This window comes from Antechinus flavipes, chromosome 5, assembly GCF_016432865.1.
Source record: "Antechinus flavipes isolate AdamAnt ecotype Samford, QLD, Australia chromosome 5, AdamAnt_v2, whole genome shotgun sequence".
Lineage (NCBI taxonomy): Eukaryota > Metazoa > Chordata > Mammalia > Dasyuromorphia > Dasyuridae > Antechinus > Antechinus flavipes.
Window position 1 is genome coordinate 102,224,603 of NC_067402.1, and position 15,831 is coordinate 102,240,433.

Genomic DNA, 15,831 nt, shown 5'->3' on the forward strand with positions numbered 1-15,831 from the left:
TGTTTCAAAGTATGGGACAATGTCTGCAAGATCAAAACTATTTTCGTAATAATACAAAGATATCTTAATTTCTAGGACCATAAATACACACTGTGTTTGTCCTCTAAAAGATTCACTTTCTGGATACATAAAAAAGTAATCCAAATTTATAAGAACACGAGCCATTTCCCAATTGATAAATGGTCAAAGAATTTGAATAGGCAGTTTTCAAAGCTATCAATAACCAAATGAAAAGATGTTCCAAATCAATAATAGAGAAATACATTTTAAGGTAACTCTGAGTTCTAACTTCTGCCTCTCAGATTGGGAAAGTTTATAGATAAGTGAAATGATAAGTGTCAAAAGAACTAAGACACTAATTCATTTTTGGTAGAATTGGTCCAGCCATTCTGGAAAGCTGTTTGGAACTATATCCTAAAATTTGAAACAGAAAATATGCTATTACATACAAAAATATTTATGATAGCTCCTTTTGCTGCGACAAAGAGCCAGAAACTAAGGAGGATGCTAATCCTTTAGGGAATGGATAAACAAATTATGTATGAACGTAACCAAATGCCATAAGAAATTACGAGGGATAGACTCAGAGCAACACAGAAAGATTTGTATGAAGAGATATAGAGTGAAAGGAGCAGAAATAGGAGAACCATTTATATAATGTTAACAAAACTATAAAGATGGACACCTTTGAAAGACTTAAGAATTTTTATTGATATATTGACCAGCAATGTCATTCTGGAGGATTGATGTTGAAGAATGCTATCTTCCCATATTCTAACAGAGAATGTGATCTCAAGATACAGAATAAGACATATATTTCTATGTGACTAGTGCAGGAAGTTGTTTTTCTTATTTCTTACAAGAGTTTAATTTTTCTTTTCTTTGGGAGAAGTGGGAGAGACACAGAACCTAGGTAGAGAAAACAAATGCTTATAAATTTAAAAACAAAATTGGTCAGTTGATAACTAACCACTTGAAGAAAGGGAAAAAGGAATAGTGTTGGAGTAGTAAGGCTTTGAGATAGATAGAATTGTAATTTACTATAATTAAAGGAATTTCAGAGATCTTGAAAATTTAAGTGGAATACTTATAAATGATGGCTAAATCAAAAGTATTGAAGCGGGTTGTGGTCCCTTTAAGAAACTGTATTTCCTATTGATCTGTGATTCCTTTCAGATTCCTAGCTCCTCCTGGCTGAGGCATATCCTCCCCAGACAAGTTGTCTTTCCAGGATGCCAGAACCTTTGATTCAATTACAAATCCTGGTCAAAAAGCATCCCTTTGAATTCCAATAGGACATCGGGCTTGTTTGGGCCTCCCAGTTCCCACTGGTTCTGTTCTGCTCAGGCTTCCCAACCCCTACCAAGACACCCAATATAATAAACTTCCATTACCTAAAGTCTTTACATATGGACCTCAGTAGCTCACTCAGCTGCCAGAACTTTCTGTCCACTGAGAACTTCATTCTCAGTGCAAAACTCCATTTTCCATAGATCTGCCACTATAGAAGTCAGTCTCTTGTTAAACTTATTTCTATCTAACAATAAATTTTCATTTTGCAACTAATATTCGGGAATGAGTGAAGAATTCCCTTCCCCTAAAACCTGCGGCCATTTTAAAGGGGATTCTTAATAACTCTCTTATAGCCACTAACTTCTAGATACCAGGAATCTAGACTACTCTAAACATCATCAGTATGACCATCTGTTCAGCTGCAGTGGAAAAATAGCAGATCATGGTAATTGAATAAATTGAGGAACTGGGAAATTAGGGTATTTGAGAGACAGATACATTGAAATGCCCTAATAGGATTTGGGGTCTCTGAGCCAGACACTGAAGTCATTCAGAAAGAAGGGGGATTATCTGTAAGTGATGTAATAAGTGTAATCTGTAAGTGATGGCTTCCAGAATCTAGATTGAACAATCATTTGAATAGTGTAAGCTTTAAGAAAAGAATTTCCTGAGTGGTGGAAATAGAAGAGTTTGGAGGAACCAATTGGGAGCTAGGAATATTCTATTCTGACTGTCCCACTTAGACCATGATAGAAAAGTACAGTTAGTATTGGAAAAACTGGCCACAGATGCAGTATTATCAAGGGAAGCTAAATCTAAGGAGATGCAAAATAATGTGAAGAGCATGAGATGGAAAAGTCTAAAACGTAAGGAGGTTCATTAAATATGGAGTAGGAATTCTAGAAGACAAATTAAAATGGGGAGGACAAGTTTGAATTAGAACATTGGAGTAGAGTTGAGATGTATGGAAATGAGAAAGTGAACAGCAAGAATAAAAGGAGGACTTGTTCTTCAGTGGATGGGGTGTACTCCACTACAGGAATAGGAGAGTACACTAACCATTGATAGCTCTTATTCTTTTCTTTTCTTTTTTTAATAGCTTTTTATTTATTAGGCATATGCAGGGGTAATTTTACAGCATTGACAATTGCTAAACCTTTTGTTCCAATTTTTCCCCTCCTTCCCCTCACCCCCTCCCCTAGATGGCAGGATGACCAGTAGATGTTAAATATACTAAAGTATAAATTAGATACACAATAAGTATATATGACCAAACCATTATTTTGCTGTACAAAAAGAATCGGACTCTGAAATATTGTACAATTAGCCCGTGAAGGAAATCCAAAATGCGGGCAGGCAAAAATATAGGGATTGGGAATTCAATGTAATGGTTCTTAGTCATCTCTCAGAATTCTTTCGCTGGATGTAGCTGGTTCAATTCATTACTGCTCCATTGGAACCGATTTGGTTCATCTCATTGCTGAGAATGGCCAAGTCCATCAGAATTGATCATCATATAGTATTGTTGTTGAAGTATATAATGATTTCCTGGCCCCACTCGTTTCACTCAGCATCAGTTCGTGTAAGTCTCTCCAGTATAGCTCTTATTCTTAACTATTAATTCTCCTTCATTGATGATAGTCATATTTATGTTTAAATGTGTGACAACTTCAATCTTAGGTCTATTATGGTAGACACCATCTGATTTTACTCAAAAATTAGCATAGGAATGTTAAGAAACCTGAGGCATAATATAACCAAATATTTTATAAATAGTTTTCATAAATTTTTGGCTATAAAGTTTGTAGATGATAATAGAAAAATAGAATATTTATTTGAGAAGCAGAATAGCACTCATCACAAAACAGATGATGACAAACAATCATCAAGAAGGCAGGATCACAAAATAGAAAATTTTGATTATATCAAATTGAAAAGTTTTTGTACAAACAAAACAAATGCAGACAAGATTAGAAGGGAAACAATAAACTGGGAAAACATTTTTACAATCAAAGGTTCTGATAAAGGCCTCATTTCCAAAATATATAGAGAATTGACTCTAATCTATAAGAAATCAAACCATTCTCCAATTGATAAATAGTCAAGGGATATGAACAGACAATTCTCAGATGAAGAAATTGAAACTATTTATAGACATATGAAAATATGCTCCAAATCATTATTAATCAGAGAAATGCAAATTAAGACAACTCTGAGATACCACTACATACCTGTCAGATTGGCTAGAGTGACAGGGAAAGATAATGGGGAATGTTGGAGGGGATGTGGGAAAACAGGGACACTGATACATTGTTGGTGGAATTGCGAGCACATCCAGCCATTCTGGAGAGCAATTTGGAACTATGCTCAAAAAGTTATCAAACTGTGCATACCCTTTGATCCAGCAGTGTTTCTACTGGGCTTATACCCTAAAGAGATACTAAAGAAGGGAAAGGGACCTGTATGTGCCAAAATGTTTGTGGCAGCCCTGTTTGTGGTGGCTAGAAGCTGGAAAATGAATGGATGCCCATCAATTGGAGAATGGCTGGGTAAATTGTGGTATATGAATGTTATGGAATATTATTGTTCTGTAAGGAATGACCAGCAGGATGAATACAGAGAGGACTGGCGAGACTTACATGAACTGATGCTGAGCAAAACAAGCAGAACCAGGAGATCATTATATATCTCAATAATGATACTGTTTGAGGATGTATTCTGATGGAAGTGGATCTCTTCGATAAAGAGAGCTTTAATTGATCAAAGATGGACAAAAGCAGCTACACCCAAAGAAAGAACACTGGGAAATGAATATAAAACTGCTTGATTTTTGTTTTTCTTCCCAGGTTATTTATACCTTCTGAATCCAATTCTCCCTGTGCAACAAGAAAACTGTTCAGTTCTGCACACATATATTGTATCTAGGATATACTGTAACCTATTCAACATGTAAAGGACTGCTTGCCATCTGGGGGAAGGGGTGGAGGGAGGGAGGGGAAAAATCGGAACAGAAATGAATGCAAGGGATAATGTTGTAAAAAATTACCCTGGCATGGGTTCTATCAATAAAAAGTTATTTAAAAAAAAAAAAAAAAAAAGAAGGCAGGATCAAATTTGTAGAAGATGGAATTTTTTCTTTTTTATATAAAATACACACTATTGTCCAGATTAGTGGCTCTTTGTTATTTTTATCAAGACCTCAGCTTCTTAATCCGTGGAGGTTTTGTAACTGAATGTAAATCACGAAATTATGATTTATTAGTAGTAATTGTTACGATTTGTATACCTATTTTATATTCCCAGGGTCATGTAAAAATTTCTCAGGCAAAAAAAAGAAGGCACAAGTGGGAAAAGTTTAAGAAGCCTTTCTCTAGAGCAAGGTTTTACAAATCTTGAAGTGTTTTAATTTAAAAACTGGGATTTTCTTAATTTCACGCAGTTGCCATCTAGTGACCAAAAATAGTAACTGCAGAAAATGAGGCAGGTATTGGAGGTAGGGAAAGAGGGTACTTATTACTGTTGATTTTCCATTCAGTTATAGATTTAGATAGTGTGTTCCTATATTTGTCATATTTCTTAGTTTGCCATAATCTTACTTCAGAGTTATGAAATGGTAGATTTTATAAGGACGAGAAAGAAATGTAGTGCCAAAGATTTTTGTTTAAACTCATGGTATCTTGTTCTGAATTTTAAAAATCTAATGTCCTAGTGCATTGTCATTCAATTCAGTTAAATAAACACTTATTATGTATATACTGTTGCTTCATTTTAGGCTGGGACTACAAAAACAAAAACATCAACCCACAAAGTGCATGTACACATAGGACTACAAAAACAAAAAAGTTGACCAATAAAGTACATGTATACACATAAGTAAATGTGCAAATATATTCAAAATATCAAGTGATTTTGCTGGGGGCTTGGATTGGGGAGAAAACGGGAGAGTAAATGAGTAGAGGTGGAGAGAATGTTAACAATTTGAAGCGATGGTAAAAGACCCATTGGAAAAAAATGAACTTTAAATTGAACCTTGAAGTTACATAGGAATTACAAAAAGCTAAAAATAAGAAAAAAGAGCCCTATAGGGAAACAAGATGTGTATATAAAGGCATTTATGGATGGAGTGAATAGGAATAGCCCTTGGCCTAGAATGGCTGTATCACAGCAAATTTGTGGGCAATAATGTGAAATGAATCTGGAACTATAACTAAGACAAAATCATAAAGTGTTGTAAATGCCAGAGGAATTTATATTTTATCCTAGTGGTAATAGGGAGCCACTCTGTTCCCCTGTTCTAGAAGCTTTGTGGTTAGGTCTGTGTTTTGGTGATAAAAATGTTACTGATGGAACGAGATTAAATAAATCTAGAAATTATAATTTTTTTTTGCAAGTACAGAACTTTATTGTGCTACCTTTAATCATAAAAGATGTAAAATAATGCATTGTAAAACTTGAAAGTTACTTTATACAAATTCTAATTTTTAAAAAATATAATTGAATGTAGAACACAGAAGTTAAGTAACTGAAAGAAGTTCAAATAGTAGAAGAGATGGTCCTTTTCTGAAATGTTTAAGATACACTCAGAACCATCTATGCATAAATCACAAGAGCTAAAATAATAAATGCCAGAAAAATCTTCAAAGATACAGATGTGCTTGGATGTCATATTTTAAGACATTATAATTATTAGAGTCTGAATCTACCATTTCAACTTCTTTGTATATGTTGGAAGATTTATTATCATTTTAACTGAATTCTATATTCAGCAAAAAAAAATTGAGAAGAATGGAGACAGTAAATGTGAAGAATTTAGGTCAAAGTGAAAAGAATGATTGAAATGATCTAGAGATGTGAAATATAATAATAGTTAAAGACAAAAAAAAAATAGATAAACTAGTAGTTTTTCCAGTCCTTTTCTGAAGGCCAGGAAGGTATTAGGCTAGAAAATAGTTTGATCAAAAGGGCTGTCTTTATTGAATTGTAACCTTTGCATTGCAAATACTTCGTCGTCTTTTTTTTTTAATTATAGCTTTTTATTTACAAATTATATGCATGGGTAATTTTACAGCATTGACAGTTGCCAAACCTTTTGTTCCAATTTTTCCCTTCCTTCCCCCCACCCACTCCCCCAGATGGCAGGTTGATCAATGCATGTTAAATATGTTAAAGTATAAATTAAATACAATATATGGATACATGTCCAAACAGTTATTTTGCTGTACAAAAAGAATCGGACTCTGAAATATTGTACAATTAGCCTGTGAAGGAAATCAAAAATGCAGGCGGGCAAAAATATAGGGATTGGGAATTCTATGTAGTGGTTCATACTCATTTCCCTGAGTTCTTTAGCTGGGTGTAGCTGGTTCAATTCATTATTGCTCTATTGGAACTGATTTGGTTCATCTCATTGTTGGAGAGGGCCATATCCATCAGAATTGATCATCATATAGTATTGTTGTTGAAGTACATAACAATCTCCTGGTCTGTGATGTTCTATTCTTCTTTAAAATATAAAGATTCTTTCTGTGGAGCAGGTTTCTTGGGGAGGTTTTCTGGAGGCAGCCTTAGTATCAGTTAAAAGTAATAATCACTCCAAATGCAGCCAGGTGTTAAAAGTTCAGATCTTTTATTGCTTCCTCCAAAATAGCCTGGTTAGTTTTCTTAGTAGCCTATCTCTCTGCTTGGTTCCAAGAGTTCCCTCCAAAGGTTTGTCTTTCAGCCTCTAGCCAGCACAAAGGTGGAAAATGGACTGAATCTGTCTTGCCTCCGAGAGAAGGCTTCTGGCTCTCAATCTCCCAGAGTGTTTCTGTGTCTGTCCCAGAGTGCTCTCATCTCTGTCAATCTTCAGAATTAACTAATTTGAAGCTTTAAGAGCTTCTTTATATATGATTTCCCAAAGGTTGACTCCTCCTCTGAGGGAAGGATTAAGGGAGGTGTGAATTCATAAAGTTACAAAGTTCACTTTGTGAATCTCCCATACTTGTGAATTCCAATGAGTACTTAAATACTTCTTGCTTATATGAGCTCTCTAAAGGTGTAAACACAAGCATTGTTTCTATCAGTTCAATGATACTGAACCATGCTAAATTAGATAATTCTTGTCTCTATCAACTCTAATGAGTTAACATTTTGTAAAGATTCCAACACTGGTCCTGCTCATTTCACTCAGCATCAGTTCATGTAAATCTCTCCAGGCCTTTCTGAAATCATCCTGTTGGTCATTTCTTACCGAACAATAATATTCATAATATTCATATATCACAATCTATTCAGACATTCTCCAATTGATGGGCATCCACTTAGTTTCCAGTTTCTGGCCACTACAAAGAGGGCTGCCACAAACATTCTATTGCAAATACTTCTTGACAAGTTTCCTTTCCAATGCAATATTCTTTTGTAATGAGGAAATAAGCAAATAAACCAACATATATTAGTTCTGACAACATATTGTAACACTGAGAAAAGACATGATGCTGTTGGTCTTGTGATTTGGATAGAGAAATGCAATATAATCAAATATGATTACTAATAACATTGCTCATGTTTTTCAAGTTTTTTAAAAAATATATTGTTGTGGTTATCATATTGAATCGTTCCCTGCTTACTTCAGTCTACACCAGTTTGTAGAAATAGTCCTGAGTGTGTTTTTCCGGTCATTTTGATACATTAATAATGGTGCACCATTTAGTTTCAAAATTTTTGTCTCTGCAAAAAAATCCTATAATAAAAATTTTCATATGTCTGGCACCTTTTCCTCTGTTTTTTTAAATTTCCTTGGGGTTTATGCCTGGTAGTGCTATTGTTCTTTCAGAGGCTACAATTTATTGACTTTTCTGATATAGATTCATATTGTTTTCCAGAATAGTTGTACTTATTCCCAATTTTACCAATAGTGTATGTATTACAGTATGACCATTTTCCCATAGTTTCTCCAACATTCTCTCTTATCAGTTGTTCCTAGTCTTGTGTTTTTGAGGTGAAATCTCAAAGTTGTAATATATTTTTCTCTCATTATTAAGTGATCTGGAACATTTTTTTCAGATGGTTTTTGGTATATCTTTTTTTCCTCAACCTTTCCTCCTTTCCTCCTTCCATCCCTTCCTTTCTCTCTCAGAAATTGCATACAGAAACCTAATTGCTCTCTTTCTTTCATTTTTTTATGACGTATTTTTCAGTATTTGCCATGTCCACAGCTTTATGAATCTCTTTAAAGAGTGTAATTATGAAGTAATCTATAAGCCTTGAATCTCTTTTATTCACTAATCTCAAGTCATGTTTCCATATTTTCTTTATTTTGAAGTCACAAACTCAGATACCAAAGTATCTGATGACTTGGTTTGGAGCATCTTGTCAAATTCTTCTTAGAATGTTTCTATTATTTCATACTTAGCAAGAAGGTGTCCCAGGAAATGCTTCTAGTTGCTTTGTTGAGTATAATAATTCCAAGTCCACCAATTACTTTACATTCCTCTTAGAGACCTTTGGAGTTACTATTACACCTTAACTGTATGCTTGTCTTCTAGGTTTGGATTTGGGTTTGTGTTTGTTTGTTGTTGTTTTTTTTTTTTCCACAATTAAAATAGCAATATAAATGTATTTTGAATTCCTCGAGTATAGCATATCTACTCTTTGTTCCTAATTCAAACATTTCAAATTATGAGAATCAATAGTTTAATATTTATAATTGAGAACTATGAATCTCATGCTTTTCCCCTTCTATTTTGCAAAGTATGGGATGACCAAATAGGAATAAAAAGTTTTTTATTTACTTTATGCATCACAGTAGCCATTCACAAGCCATTGGCCAAACCATATTTGGTAATAAGGTTTTTTGAATGTAGCTAAATTGAACTTTTGTTTCATTTAAACTGATCAAAAGAAGGAAGAATATGCACACACATGCACAAAATTAAGTATAGAAATCCTTTTACTCAACAGGGGAATAAGGAAGAAAAGGGGAAAATAGTGAAGGGGTAGAGGGAATATTAAGGGAAGAGCTAATTCTCAGCAAAACTTAAGAATATACAAAAATACTTAAACTTTTTTTTTGAGATGGCAAAGAATGGAAATCTGAGAGAATATTTATTCATAATTTGGGGAATGGGTGAATTAGTTTTGGTATATTGATGTGTTGGAATACTGATATACTAAACCCTTAACAGCACAATAATTAATATTACAGAGGACTAATCATGGAAACTGCTGCCCTCCTCATGACAAAGACATGACTCAATTCAGAATGAGACAAATTTGGGGGGCAGGGGAGGAGAGGAGAGTAGCCAGTTTGGAAATTTGTTTTTTCTGTAAGTATGATACTGTTTTTCTCTTCATTTCAAATTGCTGTGGGGTGGGGGCAGCTAGGAAAAAGAAAGAAAGGTGAGAAGATACATCTTGACTGATTAAAATTTTAAAAAAATAATTCTTCCTCTAAGGAAAAAAAACATCTAATATGAAAACTTTTTCATGATCTGTCACTTCTTTAAATCCTAGTTATAATATTTTTGTTATACAGGATTTTTTAAAATATATAAACAGATTTATCAGTGAGTACTAATTTCTCCTCTCTAACATTCCATTTTCTTTACATCTCACTAATAATTATAATTGTGAGCAGCTATTTTTTTCTTTTACAACATGACTAATATGGAAATGTTTTGCATGACTGTCACATATATAACCTATATCAAATTGCTTACCTTTTCAGTGAGAGAGGGTGGGGAGGGACAAAGGGAGAGAATATGGAACTCAAACATTCTAAAAACAAATGTTAAAAATTGATTTTTACATATAACTGGGAAAAATAAAATATGAAATAAATTTTTTAAAATGACTCAACCACTTCACGGCTTCACCAACACTGCATTGATAGGGCTGTTTTTCCTTAGCTCCTTCAGTGATTGTCTTTTGTCTTTTCTGTCATCTTTTTCAAACTTCTGGGTGAGTTGGCTTTAATATTTATTTTTCCAGTTATTAGAGATTCAAAACAATTTTTTTTGGTGGTTAGCTGCTTGCATTTTTTCCTTTGAAAATTTTGCATTTATTAATATAGAGAACCAGCCTATCTATTTATTTACATACATGTATGTAGGTGTGGGAATGTATATATATTTATGCATATGTATGTACATCTCTTAATTTTAAAATTAAATTTTAAATTCAAATGAATTCAACAACAAGATTGTCTAACCGGGGAAAAGTTATCTAAGCTCCCTGATCCTGTTTCTTTATCTTTAAAATAGTAATCATATATATCAGGGACCTACTTTAGGCGATTTTTATTACAATCAAACAAGATAATATATATAAAGCACTTAAGCAAACCTTCAAGTACCACATAAATATCAGTTGTCATAGGTAATTTATTTATTGAGCTGAAATTTACACAATTGTTATATACCCTCTCAAGCATTTATTATTTCCTTTAATATTAGCCAATCTGATAGGTGTGAAGTGGTATTTCAAAGTTATTTTTATTTGCATTTCTCTAACTGGTAGTGATTTGAAGCAATAAGATCAAACTGGAAAATGATTTACAAAGGATGATTATTATAAATAAATTAGGGGAGCATGGAAAAACGTATTTGTTAGTGACATCTATAGATAATGGAAGACTTTATGACCAAATCTAGATAGATTATTATAGGAAAAAAATGGATAATTTTGAGTACATGAAATTTAAAAATTTGCATAAACAAAACTAATATGGCCAAAGTTAGAAGAAAAACGGTTAACAAGGAAAAGTTTTACATCCAGCTTCTTAAAGACTATATTTTTCAAATATATGCAGAACTGAGCCAAAAAAAAAAAAAAAAAAAACATGGTAAGTAAAAAATTAAGTCCTAATTATTATATAAGTTCTAATTATTAAATGATCAAAGGACATGAGCAGGCAGTTTTCTTATCTTTGTATAGAATGTTAGCATTCTTGTGCTAAGCTCTGAAGATATAGAGTGTCTGCTTCCAAGAAGTTCATGTAGGATTAATCAACATACTTAAAAGGTGTGCTGCAAGTTAGATGGAATGGTCAAGTGGCCCTTAGATAAAATTGGTCGCTAACTGTTTGGCAGTGTCAAAGACTTTGATGAAAAGAACTTTCTTGGTTTTCAGTAGCCTTGAATTGCAGCTGTTCTTGTAGTACCAAGAAGAGCAGCTTCCAGGCTACATCTCTACAAGCCTGGTAGCTGTAAGTCCTGGGCTGGAAGTCTTGCTCTTCCAAAGATTCTTGGATTCAAGGGTCTGAATTTTCTCCAATAGGGTCTGAGGAAGGACTGTTGTCGGGGTTTGACTTGCTTGGTGCACGCTGCCTTTTGTCTCTGTGGGTGCGTTGCTCTGTCAGAGGGGCTGGCCTTTCTGCCCTGTGGACCGGTGGCTACTTAGCCATTGATGCGGTGGCTGACCCTTGTCCATAGGGATTGTTTTCGCAGATAACTGCTGGGGAGACTTTGTGATGTTCTTTGCCACTCTGATGGCTCTTGTTCTTACTTGTCTGTTGGCATTTGGTCTGCAGTTGTTACTGGTAGCTGTGAGTTGGCGGGCAATGATTTTTGTCCTCATTGATGACTCCTGGTCTTGGACTGAGTACATGTTGTTTCCAAGGTTCCTGGGTGTATCGCTATTGAGATCTGGGGGCCGTTGTGGTTTGACTTGCTTGGCACTTGTTTCCTTCTCTTTGTGAAAATGCATTGTGGCTTTTTAACTAGGGTAGTTGGTCTGTAGATGTTTGTCAGCCAGTAAACCCTCTGCTCGTGATCAGGACTAGGTATGTAAAATACGGTTCTAGTCCTCAAGTTCACAGTTTAATAGCTGAATCTTTACTATTTAGGCCAAGTTTGGATGAGCATATGTACAGATGAAAAGGGGGTTCTTCTTCATTATGGGTTAGCTTTGGGGTCTCGTAATTTTTTTTAAATTCTGAAATAGGTTAAATGATTGTGTAGGATGAAAGTACAGATAAGGTAGCTGGGCTAGCATTTTTTTCCCTGTCAACCCTAAATTCTAAATGATAAGGATTTGTTTTGTCTTAGTATTCCCAGTTTCTGGCACAGTGTGTTGCCTCATAGTAGCATTTAGTAAATAGGTGTTTTAATAAAGGAAAAAAGGAATGCTAGGAGATGGAAGTTTGTTACCTTTGAGCATTTGACACTTTTGACTGCTCTCTTCTCCTGGATACTCTCTCCTCCCTGGGATTTCACAGTACTCTTTCTACCACTCTGATCAATCCTTTTTGCTCTTTGAAGGATCAGTCTGTGTTCCTTTGTAAAATCTAATCCTTTGGAAGGAAAAGACTGTCTTACAAAATAGGTTCTTAATAAATGCTTATTAATTGGTGGTCCTCCTTGATTTATTATGGGTATCTTCCTCTTAATATAAAATTCAGGCCTAGCATCTGAGTCAGTGTGTGGTTCTATGACTAAACTTATACCTTTCAAATAATCAGCTTTATTTGAAGATGGTAGATGAGATCTGATTAGAAAATATTCAGTTCATGAAGTTTGCACTAGAATCCAGGGTGGGTATCTATTGGAACCTGCCTTGTGGTAGATTTTTGTTGTTATTTGTTTCTTTTTTAAGGCAAGTTCTTCCTGGATCCCATCCATTTCTCAGGAACCTAAGGCTCTGATATAATTCCTTTTGTTCATGATTAACATCACAGTAAGACATGCCTTCAGTGAAAATGTCTCATGTTTCACAATTAGCCTCATTTCCTTATCAAAACTCCCTTAGACCTAAACCATCTCTTTTTTTCTTTTTAATATCACTTGTTATTAACTTGTGATTAAATCATAAGCATACTCTTTCTAGAAGTTTTGATTTCAGGATGATTTTATAAACCACTTAAGCCAAGCATTTAGGGGAAATATGTTTTTGAGCAGCTTTCTGGAACTTCTTGTCAACTTCAGACACCTTCTCTGATACCTTCCAGACTAATAAATCAGTCAGTAAATAGCAGGAATTTTCTGTATTTTTCATTTAGCATCACATTTCCAAATTTATACTGCTCTCCCATTAAATCGTTTTGGGGATCCCATAGTTCAATTAAAGTAAGGGTATAATGGTTGTGGGTTGATACATTGATTATTCAAACCATTCTATTTGTGAATTGGTTCCATTTAAGTTTTGTTCTTTCTGTCTACACATCGTTTCCTATCCCATTTAGGAAATTCTTTCTAGTTTATTCTCCATAATTTAAAAAATTCTTTCTCCTGAAGCATGTGTATATAATGGTCTAGACCTGTTCTGAGTTAATGGTTTTAAAGATGTATCTTGGGGCGGCTAGATGGTACAATGGATAGAGCACTGGCTCTGAAGTCAGGAGAACCTGCATTCAACTCTAGTTTCAGACACTTTAACACTTTCTAGTTGTGTGACCCTGAGCAAGTCATTTAATCTCAACTGCCTCCAAAAACAAACAAAAAAATCTGTATTTTAATCCAATATAGGTAACAAATTGGAGATTACAGGAATGATGGGCTATTTATTGGGGGAGTTAATTATTCTTTTGTAATCTAAGATGTTAATTTTTTATTATTATTAAGTGATTAGTTCATATACTAAAGGAATTTTATATGTTATTTTGTGTGATTTTAGGTATGGAATATCAAGCAAATGATAAAATTGACACAGGAACACATAGAGGCCCTATTGGATAAATTTGGAGGAGAACATAACCCACCATCAATCTATCTTGAGGTAAGATGTTACATATCATTTTGGGAATTTGGGAGAGTCATGAGCAGAAAATATTTATTTTTAAAATAAGCTAAAAAAACTTAAAATATTATAATAATAAATAAAATAAAATACTATTAAAAAATAAAGCCAAAAAAAGGCCTTTGGAAAGTTCATAGAACCTTGGAGAAGAATAAGACTCTAGATTGGGGGAAGAGAAGGGGGGAAAAGGGATAGAGTAAATGAGGTGAAGTTGAGAGAAAAAAGAAGCTACCATTCAGTTCAGGGAATTGCATAGTAAGCAGCCCTGAAGAGCTAAGGCTCAACCCTAAGACTGATGTAGGTGAGCAGGTCTTCTGTCAAGAATTTATGGAAAAACATGAACAAACATCACAGATTCTGAGTTGAAAGAGATTTCAGTGACTCTAATTCAGTCTTTTTCTAAGTAAGAATCCTAACTACAATTTCCCAAAATGGTCGTTCTTCCCTTTCCTTCCCCTTCCCCTTCCCCCCTTCTCCCTTTCTCCTTCCCCCTTCTCCCTTTCCCCCTTCTCCCCTTCTTCCCTTCCCCTTTCCTCCTTCTTTCTTTCCCCCTTCTCCCCTTCCCCCCTTCTCCCCTTCCCCTTCTTCCTTCTTTCTTTCCCCTTTCCCCTTCCCCTTCCCCCTTCTCCCCTTCCCCTTCCCCCTTCTCCCCTTCCCTTCCTTCCTTCCCCTTCTCCCCTTCCCCTTCTTCCCTTTCCCCTTCCCCCTTCTCTCCTTCCCCTTTCCCCTTCCCCTTCTCCCCTTCCTCTTTCCCTTTTCTCCCCTTCCCCACTTCCCTTTCCCCTTCCCTCCTTCCCCTTCCCCTTCTTCCCTTTCCCCTTTCCCTCCTTTCCTTTTCCCATCCCTTCCCTTCCCTTCCTTTCTTTCTTTTAACTATTTCTTGAAGTAGTCTATTTTTCTTTTTGAATATCTTATTTTTAGAAACTATTTCTTTAGATAGAACCAAATATGCATTACTCAATTTTTTACCCAGGAATTCTTAAACTGGGACCCATTTACTTAAAAACAAAACAAAACAAACAAACAAAAAAATCCAACCTTTCTGGAGTAATATTCCAATATAATAAGTTTCCTTTGTCATCTAATATATTTTATTTTATACACTTGCTTCATCAAAGACTGTTTAATATTTAGGGTCTAGGACATAAAAAAAGTTTAAGAACCTCTGTTCAAATTAAGAACCCAGTTATTCATTCTGCTATTTGAGGGGAAGAAGAGCACAGCTCTTTAGCTATTCTCTCTGATAACTTGTCTCCCTACTCCACCCCCACCCCCAACCCTCCTCAAGCCTTCTGTTCTCCATGCCAAACATCTTCATTTCATTAAATTTTGCTGTTTGTTGGCATCTTGAGTCTCTTCACCAACAAGTTTGTTAGATACTTTGTAATATGTGACATCCCGAACTGAGAAAAATAATTTAGGTGAAGTCTAACCAGTAATGAGTATAATAAATATCATTTCTCTCATAATGCCCTTGTGCTTCTGCCTCTCTCAATGAAGCCTGCAATTTTATTAGCTCTTTTGACTGCTCTATCACAGTATTGATTTAAACCAATTTTACAGCTCACTAAAAAGCTCCAGATACCAAAAGATACTTATTTTCTAGGTCTTTTCTACAGTTGGAAGTCTTTTAGTGATCCTGAGATCGAGTACTTTGTTATAGGTATCCTTCTCTTGATAAAATGTAATTGGTTGGGGGAGAGGAGATTTCAGAAAAAAATCTCTTATATATGAGTTTTTTTGAGTGTCTATCATGCTGAACTGTTCAAAAAGGAAAGAAAGGGATTTGAAAATGATTAAGAATTTGGGGATCACAGACTGTGGAGG

General features: G+C 34.8%; 1 protein-coding gene across 3 annotated transcripts in view; it reads left to right on the forward strand.

The window, feature by feature from the left end:
* The window catches only part of BRAF (B-Raf proto-oncogene, serine/threonine kinase), a 151,520-nt gene that overhangs the window by 42,482 nt on the left and 93,207 nt on the right, over positions 1-15,831 (forward strand). For all 3 annotated transcript variants that reach the window (XM_051963535.1, XM_051963533.1, XM_051963534.1), the window contains exon 2: positions 13,882-13,983. In XM_051963535.1, coding sequence (XP_051819495.1) covers positions 13,882-13,983 — 102 coding nt within the window. The remainder of the gene's footprint in view (positions 1-13,881; positions 13,984-15,831) is intronic.